The sequence below is a fragment of the Trichosurus vulpecula genome, chromosome 3 (genome assembly GCF_011100635.1).
Source record: "Trichosurus vulpecula isolate mTriVul1 chromosome 3, mTriVul1.pri, whole genome shotgun sequence".
NCBI classification, from domain to species: domain Eukaryota; kingdom Metazoa; phylum Chordata; class Mammalia; order Diprotodontia; family Phalangeridae; genus Trichosurus; species Trichosurus vulpecula.
Window position 1 is genome coordinate 125,526,604 of NC_050575.1, and position 27,999 is coordinate 125,554,602.

General features: G+C 41.1%; 2 protein-coding genes across 2 annotated transcripts in view; one reads left to right on the forward strand and one right to left on the reverse strand.

Moving 5' to 3' along the window:
- Positions 1-525: 525 nt before the first annotated feature.
- Positions 526-27,893, reverse strand: RBM18 (RNA binding motif protein 18). Its single transcript, XM_036750549.1, has 6 exons — positions 27,727-27,893; positions 25,129-25,247; positions 13,870-13,996; positions 11,602-11,688; positions 8,000-8,085; positions 526-2,716 (listed from the first exon to the last, which is right to left on the reverse strand). The coding sequence occupies exons 2-6, from the start codon at positions 25,239-25,241 to the stop codon at positions 2,557-2,559; spliced, it is 573 nt and encodes a 190-aa protein (XP_036606444.1). The 5' UTR covers positions 25,242-25,247; positions 27,727-27,893; the 3' UTR covers positions 526-2,556.
- The window catches only part of MRRF (mitochondrial ribosome recycling factor), a 54,298-nt gene continuing 53,899 nt past the window's right edge, over positions 27,601-27,999 (forward strand). The window contains exon 1 of the mRNA XM_036750548.1: positions 27,601-27,972. The gene's annotated coding sequence lies outside the window, so the exon portion shown is untranslated. The remainder of the gene's footprint in view (positions 27,973-27,999) is intronic.

Below are 27,999 nucleotides of genomic sequence, written 5' to 3' on the forward strand. Positions count from 1 at the left end.
GCCTGGAAGTTATCTGTGGACAAGGGAAACTAGGCACAAGGGATCACATTTCTAGCATTTTTGACCAAGTAGGAGATAGGGGAGACAGAACCCAGTGTGGACTCAAGCCTGAACTTCTAGTCTAAATGTGTTATGCTTCCAACAGCAGGGTCCCAATTGTTAATACCAGTTCATATCAGTCCCATGTGGCATAACAGAAAGACCAGTGAATTCAAGATAGAGGATCTGGGGTTGAATCCTGGCTCTGCTCACCATTTGTATGACCTTGGCCAAATCACTTAACCTCTGGGCCTCAGGCTCTTCATGTTTAAAATGAGGCTGGACTGACTAGATGATTTTTATGGTCCCTTCCCAGTCTTGATCTCTTAGGAAGTGGTAGCAGTGGCAGCATTTGAGTTGAACTTTAAAAGATTGGTAAGAATTTAAAAGGTATGGGAGGTGGAATGGGATTATGGGGGGTAGGGAGAGACAACTTCAGTTTCACAATCTTGATTCCAGTGACCCAAGAGAAAAAGAAACTGTATCAACATTTTCTTGCATTTATTCACATAGAGAAATAAGAGTTGCTATAAATCATAACATTGCCTTCAATACAAATAAATAGCTCTGGTTTCTAAAGGAAACAGCTCTATAGAATTCAAAGTCAAATATTCTCAAAATTCCTATTAAAAATAGAAGACTGGTTTGCACTAAATAAGTCCTACTTCATCCCAAGCCTGCTGGGGATACCATCCATAAGACAATGGCTAGGCAAGCCCTCCTATCTTTCTGAATAGGAAGGGATATCACTTGCACCAAAGAGATGTCTTTATTTAATTGCCAATATGTGCTACCCAAAAGATAGCTCAAGAGACACTTAACCAGGAAGCAAACAAATAAACAATCCCCCACCCCCACCCCTGACTACACAAGGTTTCTCTAAATCCAATATTTCCTGAAACTATACCATGATACAGTGAAATTGCTAAGAAGCTTCATTTCTGATATTCAACAAATATAGGAAGGCTTGTGTTGCTTTAGAGAAAGAGCATGCTTTATTATAAAGAAATAGGGGGAACCTCTTGACCATAAAGTTAGGTGTCACCCAGAATAAATCAATGACTTGGAGGAATGAACAAGCTACCCAATGAAACACTTGGCCAAAATTTACCCTAAATAACTAAAATTATGCTAGTAGAAACACCATCCCCATTGGCTTCATGGTTACTCTACTTTCTTTTATCATGAGGCTTTTCAAAGCCAAATAAAATAGAAAACAAGCAGGTGGGTTCTATGTATGAAAATTAAGCATATCTGCCAGAATAGAAGCTGCCCTCCTAAAAAGAGATTTCTTCTAAACAAAGAAAACCCTGACCTGGATCATAGGCTGTACTCCGGGTTTAGAGGGAAAAGTACAGCTTATTCAGACCAATACAATAAATTTCAAGTCATATAGTACTTCTTATCAAAGAAAATCCCTAAATTACTAGGCCAATGACTGAAATACCAATTATACACACTCCCAACTCCTACTCCTTCCACTTTCCCTATCCCAACTCCCTTCCCCCACAACACAGCTCAATCTTTGCTATTGAATTAAAAGTGACAGATTAGGAAAGAGGGTGTCTGACAAGGACTATCTTGGCCTTCATGTTTGCTAAAAGAGCTATTTTATTTTACCACTCACAAAGGTGGCCAAAATGTAGTTCTGAGGAAGGCATTCTCATGCTATAAAACTCCCCTGGAAGACGTCTAATTTCTAAAAGTTTTTCATTAATACTCTTACAGGTTTATTAGTTCATTGTGCTAAACACTATTTTTAAAAAGATGCATCCATAGCTTGACAAAAGGTTTTCAAGACTGAATTGTTGTCTTGGTGAAAAAACATCAATGGGCTCCATAGACTTATCTCCTTTAAAATAGTTTTCAGACATCCACTATGTCTTCCTATTTGGAATTTAAAACATGAGAAAAGGAATGCTTAAACAGATTAAGGACCTGCTCTCTTTGGCAAAGAACTTTTCCTTTCCATTCCTTATCTGCGGCATTTCCACACTGTAAAACTTTGGGGACACCTTTGAATACAATTTAAAAAACAGAATGACAAAAGTAGTCTCTGGCCACCTTCTACTATCCACCCCTGCTGCTGCCCTTAGGTGTTGAAGGCATTTAGGCAAGGCAAAATACACACTTTTCCACCCCATCCCATTCCTACTTCTTTAGAAAATGAGCACTTTGACAAATTTTGTTTTCTCTGTTAAAACAGCCAGTTTCTCTTTGTCTGGTATATTGAATAACATTTTTGGACTCACAAAATGCAAACAGTTCAGTCAACTAGAGTATCCCTGTGTTAAAATCAGAGTTCTGGATGCAATCCAATTTATTCTGGATGGTGTTCAATTCTATACATACTTTGGGCAAGGAATAGCCATAAGAAAAGTTTAAAATGCCATGTTACAAAACTCTAACGTTGTGATTGTGCTCTTGGATAGTACCATTTAAATCTACAAAGTACAAAGGCAGAGGATTTCAGGTGTATAAAGCAGTTTTCTTTGCTGCTACAGCTTTTCCCAACCATCATCTTCGAGACTTCCAAGCAGTTCGGGAGTAAGGACTAGTCCTTTTTTTATCTGGTGGTTTAAAGTAGGAATAGACAGGAGCTGCTGAGTACTCGGCATCAGGGTTTTCGGCCATCATTTTCAGCTTGGCTTCAATTGCTTTTATCTTTGCACTGACACTGGAAAAAGAAGAGAAAAGAGTTCACGATTAAGTGATGGAATGATAATGATAAGAGTATGCTTTCTATAATACCCAAAGCGTATAAAGTGCTTTCATCACAGGTAGTAGTATTCCCATTTTGCAGATGTCAAAAATAGAGGTAAAATGATTTGCCCAGGGTCAGGCACACAGAGAGAGGGATAGTGTAGTGTAGTGAATAAGGCACTCGTTTCAGAGCCAAGAAAACCTGGGTTTGAGTTCTACTTCTTACACATATTAGCTACTGGACCCTCAACAAGTGACTTAACCCCTCAGTGATCTAAGCACAGGAACTTGCTCCTCATATGAATGAGATCATACCCTCAGTTCCTAGCCCCAGGAAGATACTAAGTGTCAGAGCTGGAGCCTCGACTCATGTGTCAGGACCACAAGTCCAGGCTTTGTTTCACTTTACTCTGTTGCTTCTGCTGTCTGGAAAAGGGGCTCAAATTTTACTGCTTCGAGCCCCTCACTGGAGAGAAAAGCACATGTATAGAGGACAGAACTGAGTCTGAGATCCACAGACCTGGGATGGAGTTCTGGTTTGGACATTTACTAGTTTCGTAACCAAGATCAACTCATTTGTCTGTTCTAGATCTCGGTTCTCCTCTATAAACCTACCTCTTAATGTTGTACTATGGAAATATGGTGGTTCTTATAAGCAATGGAGTCTTCAGATAGGAAGACTTCATATGGGCATATGTAGAACAGGATGTTATCAGAGTGTATAATACTGCACTCTGAATGGGGACAATAGTGATACACCATGCTGCTTGACCTGGGAGTCAGGAAATGTTGACAATGTGGTCAGCAAAACAATGGTATCATGAATTGATGAGCAAACACAGTGTTGTTCTGACACAGCACAGTGAAGTGGAATACCATCATCCTTTGCACCACTGTCAAAATAATTTTCCCTATGAAGAAATATGGTTGTCAATCCTCTGGTTAAAAATCTTTAAGAGGCTCCCTAGTAAAATTCAAACCATTGGCATTAAAGCCTTTCACAATCTGGTGCCATCCCACATTTCTAGCTTTCTCCCTCCTCTCTGCCTTCTTATCCCTTCAAGCAAGCTGGATGAACATTCCCTGCTTTCTCTGGCCTCAAGCTTTACTAACATTATTAACTAAACCTAATTCAAATGCCATGTTCTCCAGGAAGCCTGTGATTTCCTATTAGATAGCAACCTTCTCTTTCTATTCAGATGTTAAATGAGATTTTCACATCTAATGAACCTATGTAATACTGTATAAAACAAATATTTATACTTAGAAGTGTAAATAGATGTGTGTATTTAATATATTTTGCTGTTATTTGCATAATATTTTATCTCCCTACTAGATGATAAACTTCATTATCTAAACTTTGTTATCTTCCCTAGCATTTAGCAGTGTTCTGCACATAGGACCTAATAAATATTTGTTGGATGAATTACTTTAATTGTCCTGTAATGGTCTCTTGCTGAGTCAACAAGCAAGTCAAGGCACTGGAGCCCCTCTGGAGAGTTCCTAACTCATTTTCTCATCTTTCCATGTGCCTGGCCACCTCTCCTCCTCCTCCTGTGGTGCTGACTTCTTGCAGTCTGTGCATCTCCTTTCATGAAAGTCTGGGCTCTGCTTCCCTGGATTTGACAAGTGAAAACACCAAACCTCATAATGAATCTCTTTGGGATATCTGCCACTAAGCAGTAGGTCACTGTCTCTTCCATCCTTAAATACTCCTTCATTTCCACTTATTAAAAAACTCTCTTTTCCTTCAAGGTCCAGCTCAGGTACCACTTCCTCCAAGAAGCTTTCGTGGATTCTTCAGGTTAAAACCATCTCTTCTTCCTCAAATTTGTTTGGAGCACTTTGTTGTACCTCTCCCCTTACACTGATCACACTTACTTGTGCACGTCATTATCATCCTATTAGACTGTATGCTCTTTGTGTGATCCTGGGCAAATCACAGACTTTCTAAGCTTCAGATTTTTATCCGTAATATGAGTATAATTAACTATGCTACTTACCAAAGAGTTGTAAAGAAAGTGCTCTGTAAACCTTAAAGTGCTTTCTAAATGTGAGTTATTACCTAGTACTTTTCCTTTAGTAGGTACTTAATATTGAACTTAATGCCCTACAGGTACCAAGAGTCTTGGGAGAGCCCAGAAAGACAATCCAATCATTGCCTTCGTCAAACTTCCAAAGAGATATAGCTTAAGATAGAAACTGGGTCTCGAGCTCGTATGAGCCTACATAGAGGGGAAACAAACGTATGATTTGGAAAAAAAAAATCTTTGATATTCTATGAACAGGTCTACCAAAATCCACGGGCAATTAGGGAATGTCATTTCTCCAGAACTTCTGCCACTTGGATACAAATTGCAGGCAAATGATTCTCCATAAATACACATGGATTTTAATGAGATAAAAGTTGATGTTTTCTATGTAGGAAAAAAAATTGTAAGGTAACTACATATTACTGGACAAATGTGTGCAATGTGTGGATAACAGCTCACATAGACATTGCTCTTTACACTGACAAAATGCTTCCCTGGAAACTCTTACGTGGGAGATCCAGGACTCTTGACTACTGGCATTGATCTTTCCCTTTCACCTTGTTCCCTCCTTCTAAAGAAATCTAAAAGGCAAAGTAAATATGACCTGGAGATTGAAAAACAGGGGAGACATTTATGAGAATGATAGCTTGGGATGATGGGAAGACCACTGAATTCAGAATCTCAGGATAGGGGTTTGTATTCAAGTTCTGCTCCTTATTAACTATGTAACTATGTATGATCTTAGGAACTCAGTTTCCTTATATGTAAAATGAGCAACTTGGACAGATAATCCATTCCATCAAATTGTAAATTAATTCTATGACATTAAAACATCTCACATTTATATAGCATTTTTATAGTTTATAAAGTGCTTTTGGGGAAGCTAGTAAGTAGCAGAGCAATACTTAAATTCAGGTTTTCTGATTCCAAGTTCAGGGTTCTCTTCAGTATCAATTCAGCTGCTTCTCAAGAAACTAGAGACAAATTATTTTTAAAAAATTTGACAAAACACAAGAAACTATTTTTTTAAACTTTGTATCCCTAATGCCTACCTACAACTACACATGATATATTTAATAATATTTCTGAACTGAATTAAAACACAAAATGAATGGTATTCTACTTGGGGCACTCATATACTGTGGGAAAATTTAAAATAAACTGATAAGGATTTATTAAGCACCTATAATGTGCCAGGCATGGGGTCAGGTGTTGGAAATACAAGTATAAAGCAAGATAGTCCTTGCCCTCAAGGAGCTTACATTCTACTGGGGAGGGACAATATGACATAACACGATGTCAAGTAAGTAAATATTTGAACACATATAGAATCACCCAGAATAAACACAGGCAGAATAATACAGAGTAATTTATCTTGGGAATAGAGGGGAGGGCACTAACGACTACAGGAATGAGGAAAAGCCTTTGGGAGATGGCATGCAGATGAGCATGGGGGAAGGGATGCGAAAAGACAAAGAAATGGGGTGAGGACAACAGCAAGTAATCCAGAATGAAGGAGTCAAACATAACAAGGTTATCAACCTGGATTACTGGAATAAGAGTGCTGTGCTTCTGACAGAAAAAGGGAAGGCTGAAAGAAGGGTGGTGTGGAGGGGATTTTGGATACGTTGACTTTGAGATGTCTCCAGGACAATCAGTATGAAATGTCTGACAGCCAACTAATGAAGTGAGATTGAAATTCAGGGGAAATACTGGGGTTAGATATACAGATCAGGGAGTTGGCAACATAAATATGATACTTATAGCCATGGCAGCTAATGAGGTCACCAGCAGAGAGAAAGTGGAGAGAGAAGAGTGGGAGGCAGAGCCTAGAGGGGCACTCATGGTTGGGAGTGTGATATGGATGATGAACCAACAAAGGAGTTGGAAGAGTGGTTAAATGGGTATGAGGAAAACCAGGAGCATGGTGTCATGAAAACCCAGAGAAAAGAGAGTATCCAGGAGGATAGGGTACTCCAAAATTTCAAATAGATTAAGAAGGATGAGGACTAGGAAGGAACACTGGAAAGACAAGTTTCAGTCTGAAATCAGGGTGTAAAAGATTCAAGAGTAAATGCAAGAAGTGTAGACACCTTTTTCTAAGAGTTTGGCTGAGAAAGCTGGATGAAGTATAGGATATGAAAATTTGAGGGGACAGTCAAGCCTAGCGAAGGTTTTTTTTAAGGATGAGGGTGATTTGGGCATGTTTGAAAATAGTAGGAAAGGAACCAGTAGATAGAAGTTACATATTTAGAGGGGGGTGTGATCGAAGTTGCAATCTTTTAAAGAAGAGTCTGACCTTGGCAAAGAGAAGGGCCTCTTCTTTTTCAGAGCCTGGGGCAAGGAGGTAAGATTAGAGGATGATGTCAAGGGGTTTTGAGATTCAGAAAAGTGGATGAAAGGCTCTTGTTGAATGGCCTCAATTTTCTCAGTAAAATAAGAGGAAAGGTCCTTACCTGAGAGAAAGACAGGGAGAAGAGAAGGCATGAGAAGTCTGAGGAGGGAAAAGGCTTGGAAAAGCTTTTGCAGGGAGTAAGACAGGGAAGCAATTAGAAAGGAATAAATGGATTAACTTGCTTCAGTTAGGGTCCAGTTAAAGCTGGATAAAATATATTTATAAGGTACCTAGTTAGCATAGTTGTGTGACTTCTCCAGTTTCCAATTAATAGCATGTGTGTGGGAGTGGAAGCAATGGAAGGTAGTAGAAAGCCAGGAATAAAGTTTGACAAAGGATGGGAATCGATAGGACAAGGGGCAGAGGAATTTCAGAACAGAGGGCAGCATAGCATCAAATTAGCTAACTATAGGGTCAAGGCTGAAGAAAAAGGGAAATGAAAGCAGGGCAAGGGTAATGGCCAGAAAAATTAATGAGGAGTGGTTTGATGACAGATTTTAGGGACAGAGCCTAGAGTCAGAATGTAAGGCAACAGGAAGCTATTGAAGCTTCTTGAGCAGTGAAGTGACACACCCAGTCCTTTGTCTTGGGACTATTAATTTTGTTTCTATGTGGAAGATGGACTGAGAGGGGAAAGAGCAGACACAAAGAGACCAACCTGGACGTCTTTATATTTGTTGAACAGTTACCAACATAGACAGGAGGAGACAGAGTCTTCTTTTTGATGAAGTGGAAAGTTTACCTTGTCATGAACAAAGCCCAGGAATATCAAAGACAGATTACAACATGAGAATGACACTTTGCAAGATTCTGAAATACATGGTCTTACCTTAAGTTGGACTGAGTAGGTTCAGTGCTTGATGACGGCTCAAGACTGATTGGAAGGATTTTGTCATTCTTGTTATGATCGTATCTCTGAAAGTAAGGAAGAAAAGGACTTACTTCATTTTGGCAATGACTAGCCTATAATACTAATACTAACCAGCATTTATATAGTGCTTTAGGGTTTGCAAAGCAATTGCACATATTGTTTCATTTACGCCTCACAACAACTCTTTGAGGTACGTGCTGTTATTAACCTACTTTACAGGTGAGGAAGCTGAGGCTGACAGGGTAAGTCACTTGACCAGGGGCATGCAGCTAGTGTCTCAGGTAGGATTTGAATTCAGGTCTTCCTGACTCCAAGTCAAACAGTCCATTTATTATGCCCACCTTGCTGCCTTTAATTTGAAGCCTAAAACTAAGAAGTTCCCAGTTCATATGATAGTCAAATTTAAAATCCTTTCACATTTTGATTAAGTACAAAACAATATAGTGTTCTAGCTCCAAACCTTTAAGTTTAGAAACAAGATGAAAAGCTGATTTTGATATGGGTTATCTTCTTTTGTCAGGAAGTTTTAGTTTCAAATTCACAAATTCAAATTCACCAACAAACCAACATGGGCATCTCTTACGTTCTATACTTAAATTCCAATTTTACTGTTTCAACTTTAATAATGCTACACCTGGATTCTCTCCACATTCACTTTGTCTATTTACAACTCACCTCAAAATCATGGCCAGAAATGTTATGCTTGGAATTTTACCCATGTTTGCTGACTCCTGCAAGTCTGCACTGGTTTGAGGTGTGTGGAGAGGAACAGGAAACAAGACTGTAGTTACTGATCTAGAAAAAGTTCTATGGTAAAAGAGAAACCAGACCATCAAGAGTTGAAAGGGACTTGTGCTTGAAAATATTTTGAGCTAGAAGGGACCTTAGAATGTTACAACAAAAAAAGACCTGAGAACATTGATGCTGGAAGATACATTGTTAGAGCTGATAGGGATCTTACGGCAAGGAATATTGGAACACAATATGAGTTCTTGGAAAGAATCTCAGAATACAGCACATTAGTGCTGGAGATCTCCTAAGAGGTCATGGAGTCTTCAATTCCATATTCTCTTTGTCTGACCAGTACTTAACAGAGTGAGTCTCTTATAGGTAGGTGTTTAGTAATGCTTTATTGAATTGAATTCCTATGTGAGAACAAGTAAAGTTTTTCCATGAATGGTAAACATAGCATGGTACAGTAGACAGTATGCTGGACTCAGGAGTCAGGAATACCTGGTTTAAATCTGGCCTTCGACACGCATGTGGTTTATGTGACCATGGGTAATTCACTTAACCTTTCTGGGCCTCAGTTTTCTCATCAATACGATAAGGGAATTGGACTAAATGGCTCGTAAGGTTCTCCTCAGCTCAAAGTTTGTGATTCTAAAATGTGAAAGGGTAAACCATAAGTCCTTGGAGGTTTTTAATGTAGGGAGTCAATGCAGAAAAAGACGATGCTATGAAGGAAAGTCTCAAGTGAAACAGAGAAATGACAATTTACCTTGTTAGCATTTTTCAGTAGGATGCAGAACATGGACATAACCACTAGTTCAACAAATGTGCTCTAGTTTTCCTTTGAGGAAAAGGGCACCCAGTGATTTTTCTCTGCTTTTTCTATTCCTTCCAGATAGAAGAAGACATTAGTAATGCCATACATGACCAGAAGAGGAGGTGAGTCAGTCATGTAGTGAGAGGGAGGGGTAGCAGATACACAACCTGAATGCTGCACTGCTACCCAGGAACAATCAAAAGGACAAGAGGAAGGTCTAATTAAGCTTGTTGGGGTGATCCCATATGAGGATTTACAAGAAGACAAGCACAAGACCTGCATATGATTCTCATCCATTTAAAGATGGGTTCAGGTATGTAACAAAATAAATGTTTTTTCAAAGAGAACATACCATGATGAAATTGTGGAGTCATTAAGTTTCTGCACCTAAGAAGCTACATGTTGGGCTTTATGAAAGCTGAAAATCTTTCTAATTGTTCAAACTCATTTTTTAATAGAAAACTCTCAAATTTATACTTGGTTAATCTGGTTACCTGGTCAATATGGGTAGTTGTGTTTACAGCTGAGCTTTGAGAGTGAGGAAGATGATAGCTTTTGATGAATCAACTAATAATCCATTTATTCAATAAACATCTGTTATATAGCTACTCTACGCAAAACACTGTACTAGGTGCTGGGGGAGAAACAGAGAAAAGTCATGACAGCTTAAACTTCTGTCATGCTTTGTGTTTTACAAAGCTCTTTCTTCATTACAACCTGTGAGGCTGGCAACACAGATTATTAGACCACCTGCATTTAACAGCCAAGTAAACTGAGCCTGAAAGGTTAAATTAATTGTAACACAATAACAGTCACAGTTCAGACTTGAAGTTAGGGTGTTTTGATTTCAAACCTAAACTCTTTCTACCATTTGACGCTCAAGGAAATTTGGGTCTAGCAGGAGGTTTTCAGAACAAACAAATACCATTGAATTATAGATACACAGACCTATATAATGATTTAGGCTAACAATGTTAGATAATAGCCATCAACAATCAAATCTTTAAAGATACTACTGCATAGCCTTAGGGATCCCTTCTTGTACCCTCTCTCACCCAAAGGAATTAGCATTTCACCACTTCTATTTTAGCTAACTCCAAAGGAAGCTGTGGCCTGAAAGTTCAACAACTCAATCTTTGGGTTTAAGCCTTTCTAGGTTACAATCTCTAGGCCTCAATTCCTGGATGAATTGTCACACCTTGTTATTTAGGGACAAAACAGAAATCCCAAAGCCCCATGGCACTACTTACAACAATTCTAAAAGGCATTAAAATAAGCACACATGGGTGCTTCAAATCCCCTTAGCAACAATTTGCTTTCCAAATTCTTAGGACAAATAACTGCTTGGTGGCTAAAATGTAAGAAAACTCTAATAAGGATCCCAAAGTGGAGTAGGCATGGTACATATCATTATTCCTTTTTAACAGATGAGGGAACCAGAGCTGTGAGATGTGAAGTAACTGGACCATGAGTGTGCAGCAGAATCTGAACCAGTATCTCCAAATCTAGCAGTCAACAAGCATTTTAGGTGCTTGCTGTGTGCCAGGTACAGTGATAAGCACTGGGAATACAATACAAGCAGAAAGAAAGATGGTCCTTGCCCTCCAGGAGCTCACATTCTCACGTCAAGGACAAAAGTTGAATGAAGAGGTTAATGGTGGAGGTCAAGAGTCATTCCTTTTTTTTTTTTGGAGGGGGGAAGGCAGGGCAATTGGGGTTAAGTGACTTGCCCAAGATCACACAGCTAGTAAATGTCAAGTGTCTGAGGTTAGATTTGAACTCAGGTTCTCCTGACTCCAGGGCTGGTGCTCTACTCACTGCGCCACCTAGCTGCCCCAAGAGTCATTCCTAAAGAGGAATGAATGGTTCGGGCCCTTTCTTTATCTGCAAAAATAACAGGCTAGTTTTGAACGGTAAAAGCTGCCCCTTTTGTCTAAGTGCCTGACCGTTATTTTCAGTCTCTTACATCTGAGATGCTTATATTTTTATGTTTCTATTGAATGAGATTCACCTTAACTTGCGCATGTGCCCACCGTACCACCAACTTCTTAGATAGAGCCAGCTTGCCATTGAGACACTGGATCGCTTGCTCTGCTTCCTATACAGGAAAAAGACACGTTAATAAACAAAGTAAATGTAGGTTTGGTTAGATCTATTATCATAGGGTAACTTCAATTTGGGGAGCTGAAGATGACTAGCAGAACTGCTTTTAACAAGCAAATGACTGATGGCAAAGTGATATAGTGGAGAGAACACTGATGTGGGACTCAGGGAAGCTGCTAACTTCCTTTGGGATCATAGGCAAGTCACACAGCCCCCACTCGAGCCACCTAGGCCTGAGTTTCCCCATCTGTAAAATGAAGGAATTAGATTAGTTTCTAAAGTTCTTTTCAGCAGTAACATTCCATATTGTAAGGTCCCTTTCAGCACTGAAAACCTAGGCTTCAAGGCTGCATCAAAAAGCAAAAACAAAAAGTGGTACCGCCATGTATTTTTATCATGAGGCGCTTCACAGACTACAGTCCAATATTCCCTAGGGGGCCAGGGAACTCCTATCATGGAGCTGGACCCATACTTTGCACTCAGTGTAGTAGTGCTTTCAGATGTTGTGGGAGTCAAGGAAACTCTAGGCAGGAAAAAGCAGGAGTCAGTCAAGGAGACTAAGCAAGAAGGTGGTTGTGTGAGTCAATCTTTGCACCTGGTTTTCAGAAACAAATGCTTTCAACTAATGAAAACACCCTTCCTTTTCAAGGAGCAAAGAAGTTGAAAGGAATTCCTGAACCTGGACATTAGCTGGCCTAGGTCACCCCCAGGAAACCTGGCTGTATGGTTCCTGCTCTACCGAACATCCTTGCCCAATCTGTGTTGACCAAGTTAAGATTTGAAGGGCAAACAGCCAAGTGCCTATTTCATGTATGTACTGGGGATGAAAAAGCCATCGAGTGAAGGGAAACTGTTGAGAAAGGAGAGGTTATGACAGAGCATCACAAGAACTTTTTTGCTCATGTCCCAGTTCTGCCTTCCTGGGTGTCTGAAGTACTGTCTACCATCTGGAGTTGGCCAATGCTACTCTTTCCTGCCGCATCACAGAGCACAAATGGCTAGACAGAGAGACAAAGGAAAGTGTTTTTCATTTCTACTTCATGATGTGAATGGTCACTGTGCTCTGCCCCCTTCTATACTATACTACTGTGCAGGATCTTTGGGAGGTGGCAGAGGCAGATTGTATTAAAAATAAATATACCAATAATACTTTCATTTATCACTGATATGAAAGTAGTTTCATATCCACTGTCTCATTTTATAGTCTTAAGTAGTAGTAAACAGTAGTCCAAGTGGGTATTATCTCTATTTATAGATGAGGAAACTGAGGGGCAAAGAGAAGAAGGGTCCCGGTCCTGGTCACGTGGCTAAAGCTATGAATCACAGAATGTATGGTTGGAACGACCCTGGAGGTCACCTAGTCTACCCTTCATTTTACACAAGGGGAAACTGACTCCTGGAAGGGGAAGATGACTTGCCCACAATCTTGGGATCTTACCTGGGTCTCAGATTTTCAGGTCAGAACTCTTTCCACTACACCACACTGTCAATAAGTCATGCAGAATGTCCTCTGAACACTGAGACAGTGCTCTCTCCAGCTTCCTTGCCAAAATGGTGGCCGTTTTCAGTGATTCCGAATCAAAGAAAGTACCCATCATATTCTAATATCTGGGAAAAGTCAAGAAGAGACCTAGAGTATACTCCTTTTTAGGAATAACTGCTAAAAGGTAATTTAAAAGTTCAGTTCACTCAAAAAATCACTTAGCAAAGTCTCTTGTGTGGCAACTTTGTACTGTGCAGTTTCCATTTGTAAAGTTCATGATCTAAGCTAGCAAAGGAATGACGATTTAACACAAGGAATAAAAGGATCATAGCTAAAATTAAGATTGTTTCTTGCTCTCCACATACTCACATTGGTGCATGTTCCTAGAGGGTTTGGGGATAAGGAATGAATGATGAACCAGTCATAATAAAATAAGGTTTGTGGGTAGCCCCCCACAGAGCTCTAATATCTCAAGGCCCCAAAGCAAAACTAGTTTTGTTGGCTAGCCCCTGAAAGAATGCCTGAGACTGCCTGAACACTGGAAAAGACAGTTTTATGCCAAACACTAACACCCTCTGGCATTCAACTTGGAAAATAGGTCAGAGGAGCCTTAGTGCTTGGGCCTAAAATGTGTCCCTGCAGGAAGTGAATGAATTAGTTTCAATGAACACAATGGAGAGACAGCACAGGTACCTGTTTGGTTTCAAAGTTGACAAAACAGTACCCTCGGGGCTGTCCTTCCAAAGCACCAGATTTGTGGAAAAGAAAGTCAAATTGCTTTACTTTGCCAAATTTCTGAAGGAGTTTGAGGAGATGATACCTGTTGAGAGAAGAATAACAGGGATAAGATGCAAAGAACATGCCACACTTTGGCTAGCTACTTACTATGAAATGGAAAAGGTCAAGGTGGCTGAGAACAAGATCATTTACTTCACAAATGCTCGATTCTAACAACCTTAACCCATAGTTTATATTTCTGTAGAATTTTCCTCATGACAAATCTTTGAAGGAAGGTATGGGAGTACAAAGAGGCCTAGACTTGAGTCAGAAGACCTGGGTTCAAGTGCTGACTCTTCCACCTACTGCCTGTGTGACCTAGGGAAAATAATTGGTTTTTTTGAGTATGAGGTTGGAGAAACAAAGAGAGAAGTCTCAGGCCTCAAGGAACTGACATTCTAATGGGGGGGGGACAGCCTGTAGCCATAGAAGTAATAGAGAATAGCTACAAAATGAATACAAGATAGTTCAGGGGAGGGCTCACTAGAATGTGGGAGAAAGAATACTGGATTTTGAGGAAGAGAGTACATGGGTTAAATTCCTGGCTGTGTTATTTACTATGTTCATGATTGTGGGCAAATTACTTTTCTTCTCCAGGTTTACTTTCCCTCATCTGGAAAATAAGGAGGTCGGACAAAATGATTTCTAGTCCCTTTCAGCTATAAATGTTATGATTCTATGATCTCCCTTTATTATATGATTGACTATATAATCTTCAACTCTGATATTCTGTAATTCTAGTCCAAGTACTATTCTCATTTTGCCAACCAGCAAACTGAGACCCAGAGAGGTGTGGCTTAGTTATTGATGCTAGTAAGCTCTGGAGCCCAAACTTGAACCCACAACTTCTGAAGCTAAGTTCAGCTCTACCACACCCTTCTGACTCTCTAACATTCCACCCTGCCCAATGAAGTCCTATTTTGTTTGGCAAACAAAGTTGTTTGCCTCTACTTGGAATCCTGACTGAAATTATTGTAGTTCTAACATAAAAACAACCCCCTCCCCCACCCACAACCAACAGCTGTCTGGCCTGCAAGCTCCATTTGTTTTCCTTTTGGACAAGGACTCAAAAATAGTGTCGATTTATTTATTTTTAATTTCTTGGCAGTGGAGTGATATTTGTAAATAACTACAATACCACCAAGAACAAAACAAAACAGCTACACACACACACACACACACACACACACACCCCTAGAAAGCTTTTCCCATCAGATAAGGGCTCTTCTGCAAGTCCAACCACCATTGGTAGCGTTTCCATAATGGCTTGAGTGCTATTCCCTGATGTGAATGAACACCAGGACAATGGTGAGCCCCAAACTGAGTGGCTGGCCTGGTGTGGAGCTAGGGAACAGTGCCAGTCCCTTTGAATCATCTCTGAATAATTAGCCAGATACATGGGCTGTTGAAGAGCTGAGATTATGGGAGCCAAGGAAGAAATTTATTCCAGACAAGGGTGTTCACCCCCAAGCTCTTGCTTGCCTCTTCTGCCCCTCACCCCCTCTCTCTGGACTCCTTACTCCAGAAACTGTTTGGTTTCTATAGAGCTTTTTAAGTTATTCAAACAGATGTGGCCTCAACAGGTTGCCTCGGCCAAGCTCAATTTCCACTTCCTGTCATCTGATGTCGAGGGTGAGACAAACCAACAGCTCTCCCATTTCCTTTTCCGCTGGTCTTCCTCCTGGCACCCTCCATGCTATTCAAACTGAGAGTCAAGGCTCTCTCTAAACAATGCTGTCCCTGGGATACTAAAAAGGTATCAGACCACATGCTAAATCTGTTATTACTGGGAATTCTAGCCCATAGGGAGCTAGTAATGTTGTCATAGCCTCATTTATGTTTGTGTTTTTTTTCTAGGCAAAACTCATCAAAAAGGGTTCTTAAGTAAGGGTCCCTTTAGGGAGGGTGGAAGATACAAAATGGAATTTTGTCCTTTGCATAATCTGATACTGATGGACATGAACAGCACATTTTCCTGAGTTCCCAGGGGGCAAGGAGATATAACACAGGCCTAGTACTGGATTTCAGGCTCCCAAGGCACACTGCTGGTCCAGGTTACCTTTTCAGCCCTAGTACAGTATTTCTTTTCACATTATTCTACAATCCAGCCAATGGACAACAATCTTAGTCTAATCAGGCTCTGTATTTCTGTCTCTATGTATGCACACAGGCTATAGCCTATTCCTGGCACACCATCCCTCATCACCTCAAACTTTGGGGATTTTTTTCTTTCTTTAACATTCAGCTCAGGTGTTTCCTCTTCTATGAAACCTTCAGTGATCCACTAGGATAGAAATGAGTTTTTTCTCCTCATTTTTTCATAGAGAACTTTCTCTGGAGCCTTCTCCACAATTACACTAGATTTTCTATTTTGCTTATTTGTTTCCCTCAACCTGCAAGTAGACCACAAACTACTAATATCCACTTTGCCTTTGTTGGTCAGTGCCTTACAGCGATGCTGCACATAGTAGGCATGTGAAAAATTTCTGCTGAATTGATCCATCCTTTCAGGGTGCTTGGGAAAGGCAACACAACTGTTAAGTCTTCATTTCTCAGTTGCCCCTCAGATACTACTTGCTAGTGAGTAGGTAGCTAAGTTCCTACGAGGAAGGAAAGGGTTAAAACACACTAAGTATAAGTGGTGGTTTTGCTCATTTTTCTGGAAAGGTGAATTGTATGTGTAGTTTGTAGATTTCACAGAGGAACTATAAAAGCCTCCAGAGTGTCTTTGCTTTTAGCTGCAGCCTTTATACATGACACCCATTCAAACTACTGCCTAGTCAGTAACTATTTTGTGCGGCCAGTCGTTGTATTATGTTAGGTCAAAGTACTTTTTTTTTGTATGTTTGTAACTGACCCAAGGGCTACTATAGGTGGGTCATCTTTTCTTTAGCTCTGTTCTGCTTAGTAGCAGGAAGGTAAGGTGACGTGCATTTCCTAGGAAATGAATTTTATTCTAATCAGAAAGAAACATGCCGACAGATTATTCTTTGAAAAGCTGTAACAAACACATTTTGCCCAAGGAGTAAGACCTTAAGAGTTCAGGAACATCTGTGAGGTCTATGTCTTTCAACTGCTCCAGGATCCTTTTCTTGTCTGATTATTTCTCGAAATTATTAGAACACTGGAACAAAAGGAATTAACTGTTTACCATTTGGCTTCCTGGAGATGGGGACTGCAAACCCTGATAGTGGACAAAGCCTGAAGAGGCTTATTCTCACATCTGCAAGCACTTCTATCTGCTGATGAAGTGGGGAGGGGGGAAGGGGAGAAGGAGAGCTCATTAGTCATCAGAAACTGGCTCCATTTAATGAACTGTGGTCATCACAGCATTTAACTATAGAATTATAGCAGAAGATAGGTCTGCATCACCCCCTTAGAGAACGACTCTCTTACCCCGTGGTCACAATCATTTGCACTCCTATAGGCACTTTCTCATTGTACAATCGTGGGGCTAGATGTAGAAGTTTCTGTGATATTTTAACAACCTGGCTGCTGTCTTAGCCCACACAAACTGTCACAGGCTCTCTGGTCCAACCAACTTAGATTCCTTGCTGACTCCAGAACACAGCCTATAAATACTTTTGGGCCTCTGTGTATGCCTCTGTTCCCCTCAACACTCTCCCCTTGAACCCACAATCAATGCTTGTTAACATTTTACTGTTCTCTTCAAGGCTGAACTCAAATGACACCTCTATGAAGTCTTCCTTGATTTCTCACAAGATGAATTTGTCTTATATCTATTCACATAGATGTCTCATCCTCCTTCCTATTAGAAAGGGATTGTATCCTATTTATTGTATTTCCCTTACACGCTGCCTCAGTGTGTGGGCCCATAAACAGCCAAGATCTTGGTGCAGTGGAAGGTTGCCAGGGCACAGAGTGGGGATTTCTGGGTTCAAATCCACAAATTCTAGCTGCTAACCTGAGCAAGCACAACCTCACTGAACCACATTTTCCTCACATAAAATAGGGATAATGTGTGATATAGGAGAAGAGTATGGGGATTAAAAGTCAGAATACCTGGGTTTAAATCCTGGTCCTAAAACTGATTACTAGATGACTTTGGGAAAATTTATTTAAACTTCCCTGGGCTTCAGTTTCCTCATATACATCAGTCTCCATTTCCTGAAGCTTTAAAATAAAATTTCATTCAACTGCACTAAAACTTTTGGGACACCTTATGCACATACAGACACATAAATACAGATACAGACACACAGGGCAATGGATGACAAAGTTTAGGGGAAGATAAAGTTGTGAAACTACATCTTTCTTCCTACTTTATTGTAGATTTGGAAGACTAGGGGTATGGAATACTACATATATTGTCAAACCCAGTTGTTTTGTTTTTTTTTTGTTTTTTTTTTTTGTTTTTTTGGCAGGGCAAATGCAGTTAAGTGACTTGCCCAAGGTCACACAGCTAGTATGTGTCAAGTGTCTGAGGCTGAATTTGAACTTAGGTCTTCCTGACTCCAGGGCCAGGGGATAGGGAAGAGATCATAGGAACACAGATTTAGAGCTAGAAGGGACATTAGAGACAGAGGCCAACACTATCATTTTATAGATGAAGAAATTAAGACTCAGAGACCCAAGGTCATACAAGTACTAAGCGGTAGAGGTAGGATTTGAATTCAGGTCTTTCTGGCTCTGGGACCAATACTTTATTATACCATTATGTTCAGAAATGAACAAAAGACATCAACAAAGGTAAGATAAAATTTTTAAAAATGTTACGGGAGGTCCCTGGGGTGGATGGTTGGGGGTAGAAGGCAATTTTCTATATTGGACATCAAAGAAGGCTTCATAGAGGAGGTAGCATTTTCAAAGAATTTTAGTTTAGAAGCGACCTCTGGGGTCATTCAGTCTCATTCAAAACTGAAGCATCAAAGTCATCTACGACACAGGTGTCAAACTAGGGGCCCTCAAAATTCCCTGGTATGGCCAAAACCAGATTAAAATGTGATTAGGAAATGTTTAACACAATTTTAAAAATACAATACAGCATATATAATGTTACTTCGTGGTTTTTTAAGTCAATATGCAGGCTGCAGGGATCTGTTTCTATTTGGGTTTGACACCACCATTCTATAACATTCAACCATTACTTTAAAGCTTCCAGGAAAAGAACCCTCAATTCTTCGTGTGGAAGCACACACCAATTTCGAGCAGATCTGACTATTAGTATGGTTTGTCCCTTCACTGAGCCCAAATCCACTTCCACCATAATCTCCACACACTGCTCCTAGTTCTGCTCCCTGGGGTTGAGCAAAACAATCATACTCCCAAGTTCATAGACCTGGGCTTTAAAAGTATGGGTAGGATTTCAACAGGGCTTTGAGGGTGGAGCTTAGGGGACTATCAGAGCCATTTTACACACCACAGTTTATAAGATATGCTAGAATAATGACAGGCAGGGAGCCAAGATTCAGTGAGAAGGGGCAACTGTCATGATTCATGTAAGAGAGGAGGAAGATGTGTGGGAAAGAGCAAGAATATGAATAGGGAATCAAGATAAGAAGGGGATGTGTAAGGAGAATGCAGCAGGAATTAGCCAGTGATTTGTGGGTGACAAGGGAAAACCAAGCAGGGCAAATCAGTATGAGGCTCAAAGAAAGTAACAGCAGGAAAAATCTGGGAATGAATGCATTAACTAGGCCAATCAGGCCCTAAGTTGTACAGGTGACTACGTAATTAATACTGTCAGCTGGAAGGAAGGGAACTAGGGTGCAAAGGTGGGAAAGTGGCAAATCTGCATCACTGATGCTAGCTGCATTAATGGATAGGAACACTCAATGACTCAACTTTTGACACATGTGAAATGGCAAATGCCCACTGGACCCTTCCTGCTGGACATCAGGAGACCTTCAGGACAACTACCCCACTGCATAGAGCTATACTAGATACTGTTTCTACCCTTCAGATTTTCATTCAAATAGGCAGAGTAGGGAATGAGAAGCACTGGGTATGTTGAAAAGAGTTCTTCTCTTAATCAAAAGAGTACCACCTAACAAAATCTTGGTTGGGTATTACTTTACCTGAACTAATTAACAGGTCAATAAAGCCCAAGGAGAAATAGCAACAGAGATGGAATAACCAGATAAAAGATTTAGAGCTGTAAGGAACCTTAGTCATCACCTAGTCCAACCTCCTCATTTTACAGATGAGGAAACTGAGGCCCAAAATGAGTCAAGACCTTGCCTAAGGTGAGAGGTCACAGTAAAATGCAGAGCTAAGATTGGAATCCAGGTTATCAGACCTCATGTCTGGTATGCTTCCCATGGTACCATATTACATATCTGCATCCAAGCCGTAAGAGCAACTGACACCCAAACTACCATGGCTTTTATAGTGGTTTGGTGATAGCTAAGACTGATCAATTTTTTGTTTTGGGCAGGGCAATTGAGGTTAAGTGACTTGCCCAAGGTCATACAGCTAGTACATGTGTCAAGTGCCTGAGGCTGGATTTGAACTCAGGTCCTCCTGACTCCAGGGCCAGTGCTCTACTCACTGCACCATCAAGCTGCCCCAGGACTGATCAATTTTGAACTGGGGCAAGTTACAAGAAGTAAAATCAGTAGGAAAGCACGGTGTACTGGAAAAACATTGGGGTCTGAATCTTCTTTGAATTGAACTGAATCAATATTTCATTCCATCAAAACTCAGGTCAAGTGCTACCTCCTTCAAAAGTCTTTTCCCAATTCCCTCTGTTGTCAATGCTCATTGCCCAATCAAGATCATGTTGTACTTCCCCAGTAGAATGTAATCTTCCTGAGGGCAGATTGTCTCACTTTGTCAATGCCAACGTATGGCATACAGGTGCTTAGTAAGTCCTAGCTGCATTCTCATGTCATTATATATTTGTATTCCCCATCCCTCCTCATCATTACTAGGAAACACAGTTTCTTCATTTGTCTTACGAAGCCCTCTTTAAAATAGAGCAGGTGTCAACCTAAAATTTATGTTATCTGAGTTCTCACTGCAGCAAGGCAATCCTTTTATTCCTCTCCAGTTGATCTCACTGCACTCACCACAGCAACTCTTCTAAACATTCTCTTCTCTCCTCAAGCCTTCCACAACAAATCCTACCCCATCCTCTCAACTGAGGACTTCATCAAAAAATTGAGGCCATCTGACATGATCTTTCTTTTCTCCCCACCTCACAACCACTGGAAATCAGACTGTGAGCTCCCTGAGGGCAAGGGCTGATTTTGCCTTTCATGTTATCTTCAGGATTAGCACAGCACAAGGCATACAATAGGTGTTCAATAAATACTTGCTGATCTGACATCAACCCTCACGGTCGGTCTCCCCTCTTTTATTCCAGTCTCTGAGGAAGAAGTGGCCATTCTCCCTGCCAATATGAACCCTTTTTATACTTACTTTTGATCCTATCTCCTCTCATTTTTTTTCTGATTGGTCCCACTGCCATAGCCACTCTTCTTTAATCTTTTCCTATCAACTAGTTCCTTCTTGTATGTCTATGAACAGAATGTCCCCAGTCCTCCTTTGAACTTCCCTATTCCTGTCAATGGCACCATCCTTCCAATCACCTGGGATTCACAAGCTCCATGCCATCCCTGACTCTTCACTTTCTTTCATCTCAGCTATCCAACTAGTTTCCAAATCTTTTTTCTATCTCCACGACCTCTCTTGTAGTCATCCCTTTCTCTCCACTCACACTGCCACCACCTTAGTCCAGGCCCTCATCACCCCTCTCCTGTAGTGCAGTAGCTTCCTAATTGGTCTCCTTGCCTCAAATCTTTCCCTATTCTAATCTCTCCTTTACACAGTTGCCAAAGTAATTTCCTGAAGTGCAGGACTGACTACGTCACCTTCTTTCTCCATTGGTTCCCTTTTACATCAAGGATAAAATATAAACGTTCTGCAAAGCTCTTCATAATTTGGCTGCATTCTCTTTTCAGCCTCATGACATTATCTCGCTTCACAAACTTTAAAGTGTAGCCAAACTGGCTTTCTTGCCATTCCTCACACGTGACACTCCATTTCCCATCTGCTCCACCCCCTCTTGTCATCCATGCCTTGAATGCTCTCCCTCCTGACCTCCGGTTCTTAGAATCCTGGGTTTCCTCCTGCAGGAGGCCTTTTCTGATTCCTTCAGCTTCTAAGGCCTACTCCAACCAGAGTTTGGTATGTGCTTTGTTACAAATTGGTATCTGTGCAATGTTTGTCAATTGATATCCGAAAGGCTGTTATGTGACAGATAGATTAGCTCTGATCTGTATCTTTGATCTTTTGACCTGAGGGCACAACTAGGCCCACTGGGTGGAAATTGAAAAAGAGGTGTGTAAATTTAGGTTTACATAAGGACAAACTTCAGAAGTTAGAGCAATCCAGAGTTAACCAAAAATTGAATAGACTGGTTCTGGAGGTGGGAGTTTTCCCCTAACTGGAGGATTTCAAGGAAAGTCTTGATAACCACTTGTTGCATATGTTGTAGTGCGGATTCTTTTTCACCAGGGGGTTGGAATAGAAGCTCTAAAATTCCGTGGCTGATAAGTGCTACAGAAATGAAAATGGATCCTGACCCATACAATCACTTCCCAGCTATTAGTACCTTCTGGTCCTGGCCCAAATCCTAACTGAAGTATGGCCCTCTTCTCTTTCACCCTTCCCCTCCTCCTACTCTTCTGTCAGATCCTTTTCCAATGAGAGTTGTTTCTAGGTAAGAGAGTATGGTCTGAACTCCTTTTTGTTTTTTGCCCCTCTCAGACTATTATTTATCATGACAACTGAAGGTTCCCTTGTGGGAAAAAAAAGTCCCTCTCTTCTTCTTGTTTCCCTATCATGTATTCCATCATATGGTATACTGCAAACATTCACTGGTTTGGGCGTAAGGAGAACCGGGTTCCAGTTCTAGTTTAGCTACAACACCCTGTGTGTCCACGAGCAAATCATTCCTTATTCCTGGGTCTCAGTTTCTCCATCTGTAAAACAAGGGCTTTGGATCCTATGTTTCTCAGGTCCTCTACAACACCTTGTGTGTACATTCCTTATCTCTGGGTCTCAGTTTCCCCAAGTGTAAAATAAAGGAATTGGACCCAATGGTTTCTCAGATCCTCTACGACTCTATGCTCTAAGGCTCTTTCCCAACTCTAACTTTTTAATGTTCTATATTCTAATGGAATATAATTTTATCCCTATTTCATACACAGCTGAGTTAGTGTGAGTAATTAAGGTGGGACTTTCTTTTGCTGTTTTCTCTTTTGGAGCACTTATTTAATCAAGTGCCCTTGATGAGTCCTGCCTTTGCTTCTTTGATTAAATCAGGAGTCTTTGATGACCTCCTTACCTCAAGGGAAAGCCTAGTTTACATGGGTTTGAGTCACATGTTTGTGATTTCAGCTTTTAGGTCACATCAGTTTGAGTCGCATGTTTGTGACACATTTAGGTCACAGGGTTTGAGTCGCATGTTGTGATGACCTTTGACCCTGAGCAGGGTATATAAACTAAGAGGTTGGCGTTTTTTTCCTTTGGGGCTCACTCATGGAAGGAGTGTTGAGACTCCGGGCAAGCAGTTGTAACTACCCCCCACCCCCCACACCCCAGCCCTTGGCTTTGCTAACCCAGACCCATTGGTTCTTTGGTAACTATGAATTGTGGTTTGGTCTGTTTGTAATTTGTTTGTATTTGCTCTGAAGTTCAGGGTGCTGGCTTTTTCCCCTGAACTAAATGAGTAATATTTGTATGTGTGATTAAAGTGAGATTGTTAACCCCTTGAAGTTACTTTCCTTAGTAAGGCAGATCAATGAACCGGTGGGCAGCTCTTGTTACTAGTCTTGTTGGGTCTTACACCTCAACAGCAATTGCTAGTCACATTGTTGTTACAGTTAGTGTAATGAGGTCCTTTTCTACTTGATAACAGGTACTCTTGTGCTCCTTTTGGAAATGATTTCATTATGTGGGGAATATTTCTGGAAGAATAGTTCACCTTAACTACTGAGTAATGAATATTCCTTTTCCTGAGTAGTAAAACTAGGGAGAAAATCTTTAGCAAGAATAACATAAAATTTTTTAAAAAGTTCAGTAACATAAAGATCACAAGCACACCATTTGAAGTCATATCTCCCAACTCAAACCATACAAAAGATCTGTAACATATCCAAATTCTCTAACATAATGAGGGCATCAAGAGTGGGAAGAATAAGATACAAGGGAGAAAGATGTGTTAATTTTTGAAGTTTACTGGCTTGAAGGACATTTGGAAGTAAAGACTCTTCAAAGAAGTAACAATTTGCCACAGTGTGCCAGGTGGGATGCATTGTATGGTGTGGAAAAAACATTTTATTTGGTATCAGAAAACCTGGTTGTGAATTTTGACTCTGCTACTTACTAGTTGTGACCTGGGACAAGCCACTTCATCTCTTTAGGCCTCAGTTTCCTCATCTGTAAAATGAAAAGTTTGGACTAAATGACCTCTAAGGTTTATTTCCACTTTAAATCATAATGAACCTATAGTTTTAAGGATTCCTATTCTGCTGGCTTGCCACTGAAAACTCCAAATTTACACAAAGAGACAGGATTAATAAACATGCCAAATGTATATTACATCTTCAAAGCAGCTGGAGGTTAGGGGTAGGAAGAGGAGACATACACTCAGAAAACCAAAATGTTTATTTTTCTTCAAAAAATTTATCAATATTTCTGCCTCTACACCTTTACTCTATACCTGGATTGCCCATTTCTTCCTTCTCCAGTTCTCCTCCCCTATTCCAATTCCAATTTTATATTCTATTTATCTTCTAGGAAACTTTTCCAACTTTACCAGCTATAAAGGATTTTTCTTTTCTCAGGTCTAGCACTTTATACTCTTCTTATGCACCTATCATATTCAAATATGGGTTGTTTTCACAGAATCACTGATTTAGAGCTGCAAGAAATCTTACAGGTGACCTAATCCAACTCCCTCATTTTATAAATAAGGAAGCTGAGGCCCAGATATGTAAGATCTATTAATTTATATCCATGTTTCATTCCTCCATTAGGTGCAAACTCTTCCACGGCAGAAACTGACTTATTTATCTTTATGATCTCCCAGTGCCTACTGGTGTGTTCTGCACACAGTAGGCTCAAAACTCATTTACTGAATGAATAACCCTGCCTTACATTAACATCACCATTTATAGTTATTGGGAGAAAGCCATTTAGACTCACTCTGTGATCTTGGGGTCCAGGTTGCCAATCCATAGCCGATGCCCCTCTTGTAGGGAACCCTCTGAAAGGATAGATGCATTCTCCAGGGGAAGAGTTTTGGTTTCTGCCTCCATCAATCCCTGTGGTATTTAAGATGAAACAAGGGGAGGATATTCAGTTAGGCAACTAAGATTATGTGAATCTTTTTTGGGGAAGGGTGGGTAGAGGTGAAGGAGAGAGATAGGAGAAATCAAAATATAGACTCTTCCTTCCCGATCCTTCGGTAAGTCCCTCGAAGATTACTGTCCTAGGAGCAAAGGATTTAGTCCTCAAAGAGATTTTAAAGATCACAGGATCACTAATCTAAACTTTGAAGGGATCTTAGTAATCACTCAGTCCAACTGCCTTTTTTTTTTGGTAGGGATTCCTTCCTTCTTTCTTTCTGTCTGTCTTTCTTTCTTTTTTGGAGTGGGGAAGGCAGGGCAATTGGGGTTAAGTGACTTGCCCAAGGTCACACAGCTAGGAAGTGTATCAAGTGTATGAGCTCACATTTGAACTCAGGTCCTCCTGACTCCAGGGCTGGTGCTTTACTCACTGCGCCACCTAGCTGCCCCTCCAACTGCCTTCTTTAAAAGAAGAGGCAACATAAGTCTAGAGTGATTAGCTCAAGGTCACATAGTTTTAGAAACGGGATTTGAATCCAGGTCCTCTGACTCCATATTAGTCCTCTTTTCACTATAACATACTGCTTTAAAAACAAAGTGGTAAGACCAGATAACTTCTTGAAGTTCCCTCTCAACTCTTAGGCGTTATGATCGACTGATTGAGCCACTCTAACCACAAGGCCTCAGCACTAAAGCCCCAGGGACAGCTCCCTTGGTAGCCCTAACAAAGAAACTCTTCATATGAAGTATTGGGAGTGAATAGGTGGAATGTCAATAGAACTTACGGAGGCAGCCTGGTGGCTCAATGAATTGAGCACTGGGCCTAAAGTCAGGAAGACCTGAGTTCAAATCTGGCCTCAAACACCTATTAGCTGTGTGAACCTAGGCAAGTCATTTTGTTTGCCTTAATCCACTGGAGAAAGAAATGGCAGACTACTCCAGTAGCTTTGCCAAGAAAACCTATTTGTTTGACAAAGAGTCAAACATGACTGAACAACAGAACTTAAGTTTGGTATTTGGAGTATGAAGTTAGTTAGGCAGTTAATTTCAGTTCAACAAGTGTCACTCAAAATAAACACAAAGAATTTGGTATGGGGGTTTGCAGAAGCTGTTTCTAGGTGAGACTTGGGCATCTGAAGGAAAAATAAATCAACAAGCATTTATTAAGTGTTTACTACTTGTCAGGCACTGTCTTAAGCACACAGTCCCTGACCTTATGTAGCTTACATTCTAATGACGAAAACACAACATGTAAATAGCTACATACAAGATACATATAGAGTACAGGGAAGATAACTTTAAAGCAACTTGGGGAGGGGGGAAAGAGGGACCAGGAAAGGCCTCCTGAAGAAAGTGGGCTTTGAGTTGAACCCTTTGAAACCTTTGAATTCTGAAGGAAGTCAGGGATTTGGGAATCAGAGGAGAGATGAAAGAACGTTCCAGGAATTGGGGACAGCCAGTACCAAAGTAGGGATGGGAGATGGAACATTGTGTTCCAGGAATAGCAAGGCGGCCAGTATGTCTGGACTGCAATGTGTGTGGAGGAGAGTAAAGTATATGAAGGCAGGAAGAGGTCAGGTTGTGAAGAACTTTAAATGCTAAACAAGGTGTTTATATTTGATCCTAAAACTCAAAAGGGGGTCACTGGAATTTGAGTGGGGTGTGTGAGACACAGTACACCCTTGCACCTGAGGAGAGATGGGGGAATGGACTTGCTCCTTGCCGCAGTCCTTGAGATGTCCCATATGTTACCCAAGGCTATACATCCTTCAAGATCACTGGAAACTTCTTGGTAGGTCTGAGAACACACATGCCACTTCTGGGAACTAAAAAGGAGCCTGACGTATTGCACATTTCAGGCAAGAGGGCCTGTGGTTCTCAGCAATATGTAAACTTTTTTTTTCTTTTTATCGAAAGGCCTTGCACAATGCCGGCCACACAGTAGGCAATCAAACACGACTGTGGACTTGAATTGATTTATAGAAATCTTCGAGGAACTGTGGTGTTTCAGTTGTAGACGGATTCTTAAAGATGGTCAGGATTTAAAAAAGAAAAAAAAGGATGATGTAAGAGGGGACAAGATCATTCCGAGCAGTGTACCATATTAGGGAGGTTGGGAACAACATCTGAAGGGTGGGAGAACACAGCAGTAATAAAGGAGGGGGTGGCACAGAGGTGGGAGGGGGATGGCCAGAGGAAAAGTGTATATATAGTAATTGCTCGGGGAACTGAAAGGGGTAGAGGTGAAGATGGAGTGGGAAAGGGAATCGTGTGTGGGAGACACCATAAGGGAGTACAGGAGGGGCAGAGGAGAGGAGGGATAAACCAAGACCGGGGTAGGAGCGTGGGGGGACACGGCTGGCAAGGGGGCAAGTAGGAACAGTCGGTATGGGAAGGGTAGGGGGAGGAGGTGATTGACAACGAGCGGGGCAGTTCCCGGCGGGCCTCAACTCACCCTCTGGGCTCAGGCTTGATCTCCTCGGCTCCTCCCGCCGCTAAGGCGGCTGCGGCTCGGGATTCCACCACCTGACTCCAACCGCCAGGCCCGGACCCCGACCTCCCTTCTTCCCCTCTTTGACTCCGCCACAGCCACCAGAGATGCGCCTGCGCAATTTGCGCCTCTTCGTGACGTCACAGGCCTGCGTTGATGACGTGCGACCAGCAGCGAAGCCCGTTTCCCCGGCAGCGGAAGCCACGGCCGGTGAGTCCGAACCTCGGCCCACCTTGG

Coding starts and splice junctions, on each gene's coding strand:
- RBM18 (XM_036750549.1), bottom strand. CDS start 25,241: ATGGAGGCAGAAACCAAAACTCTTCCCCTGGAGAATGCATCTATCCTT. Junction 11,689..13,869: donor TCAACTTTGAAACCAAACAG/GTACCTGTGCTG, acceptor TTTCCTGTATAG/GAAGCAGAGCAAGCGATCCA. Junction 8,086..11,601: donor GGGCACATGCGCAAGTTAAG/GTGAATCTCATT, acceptor CCTTACTTTCAG/AGATACGATCATAACAAGAA.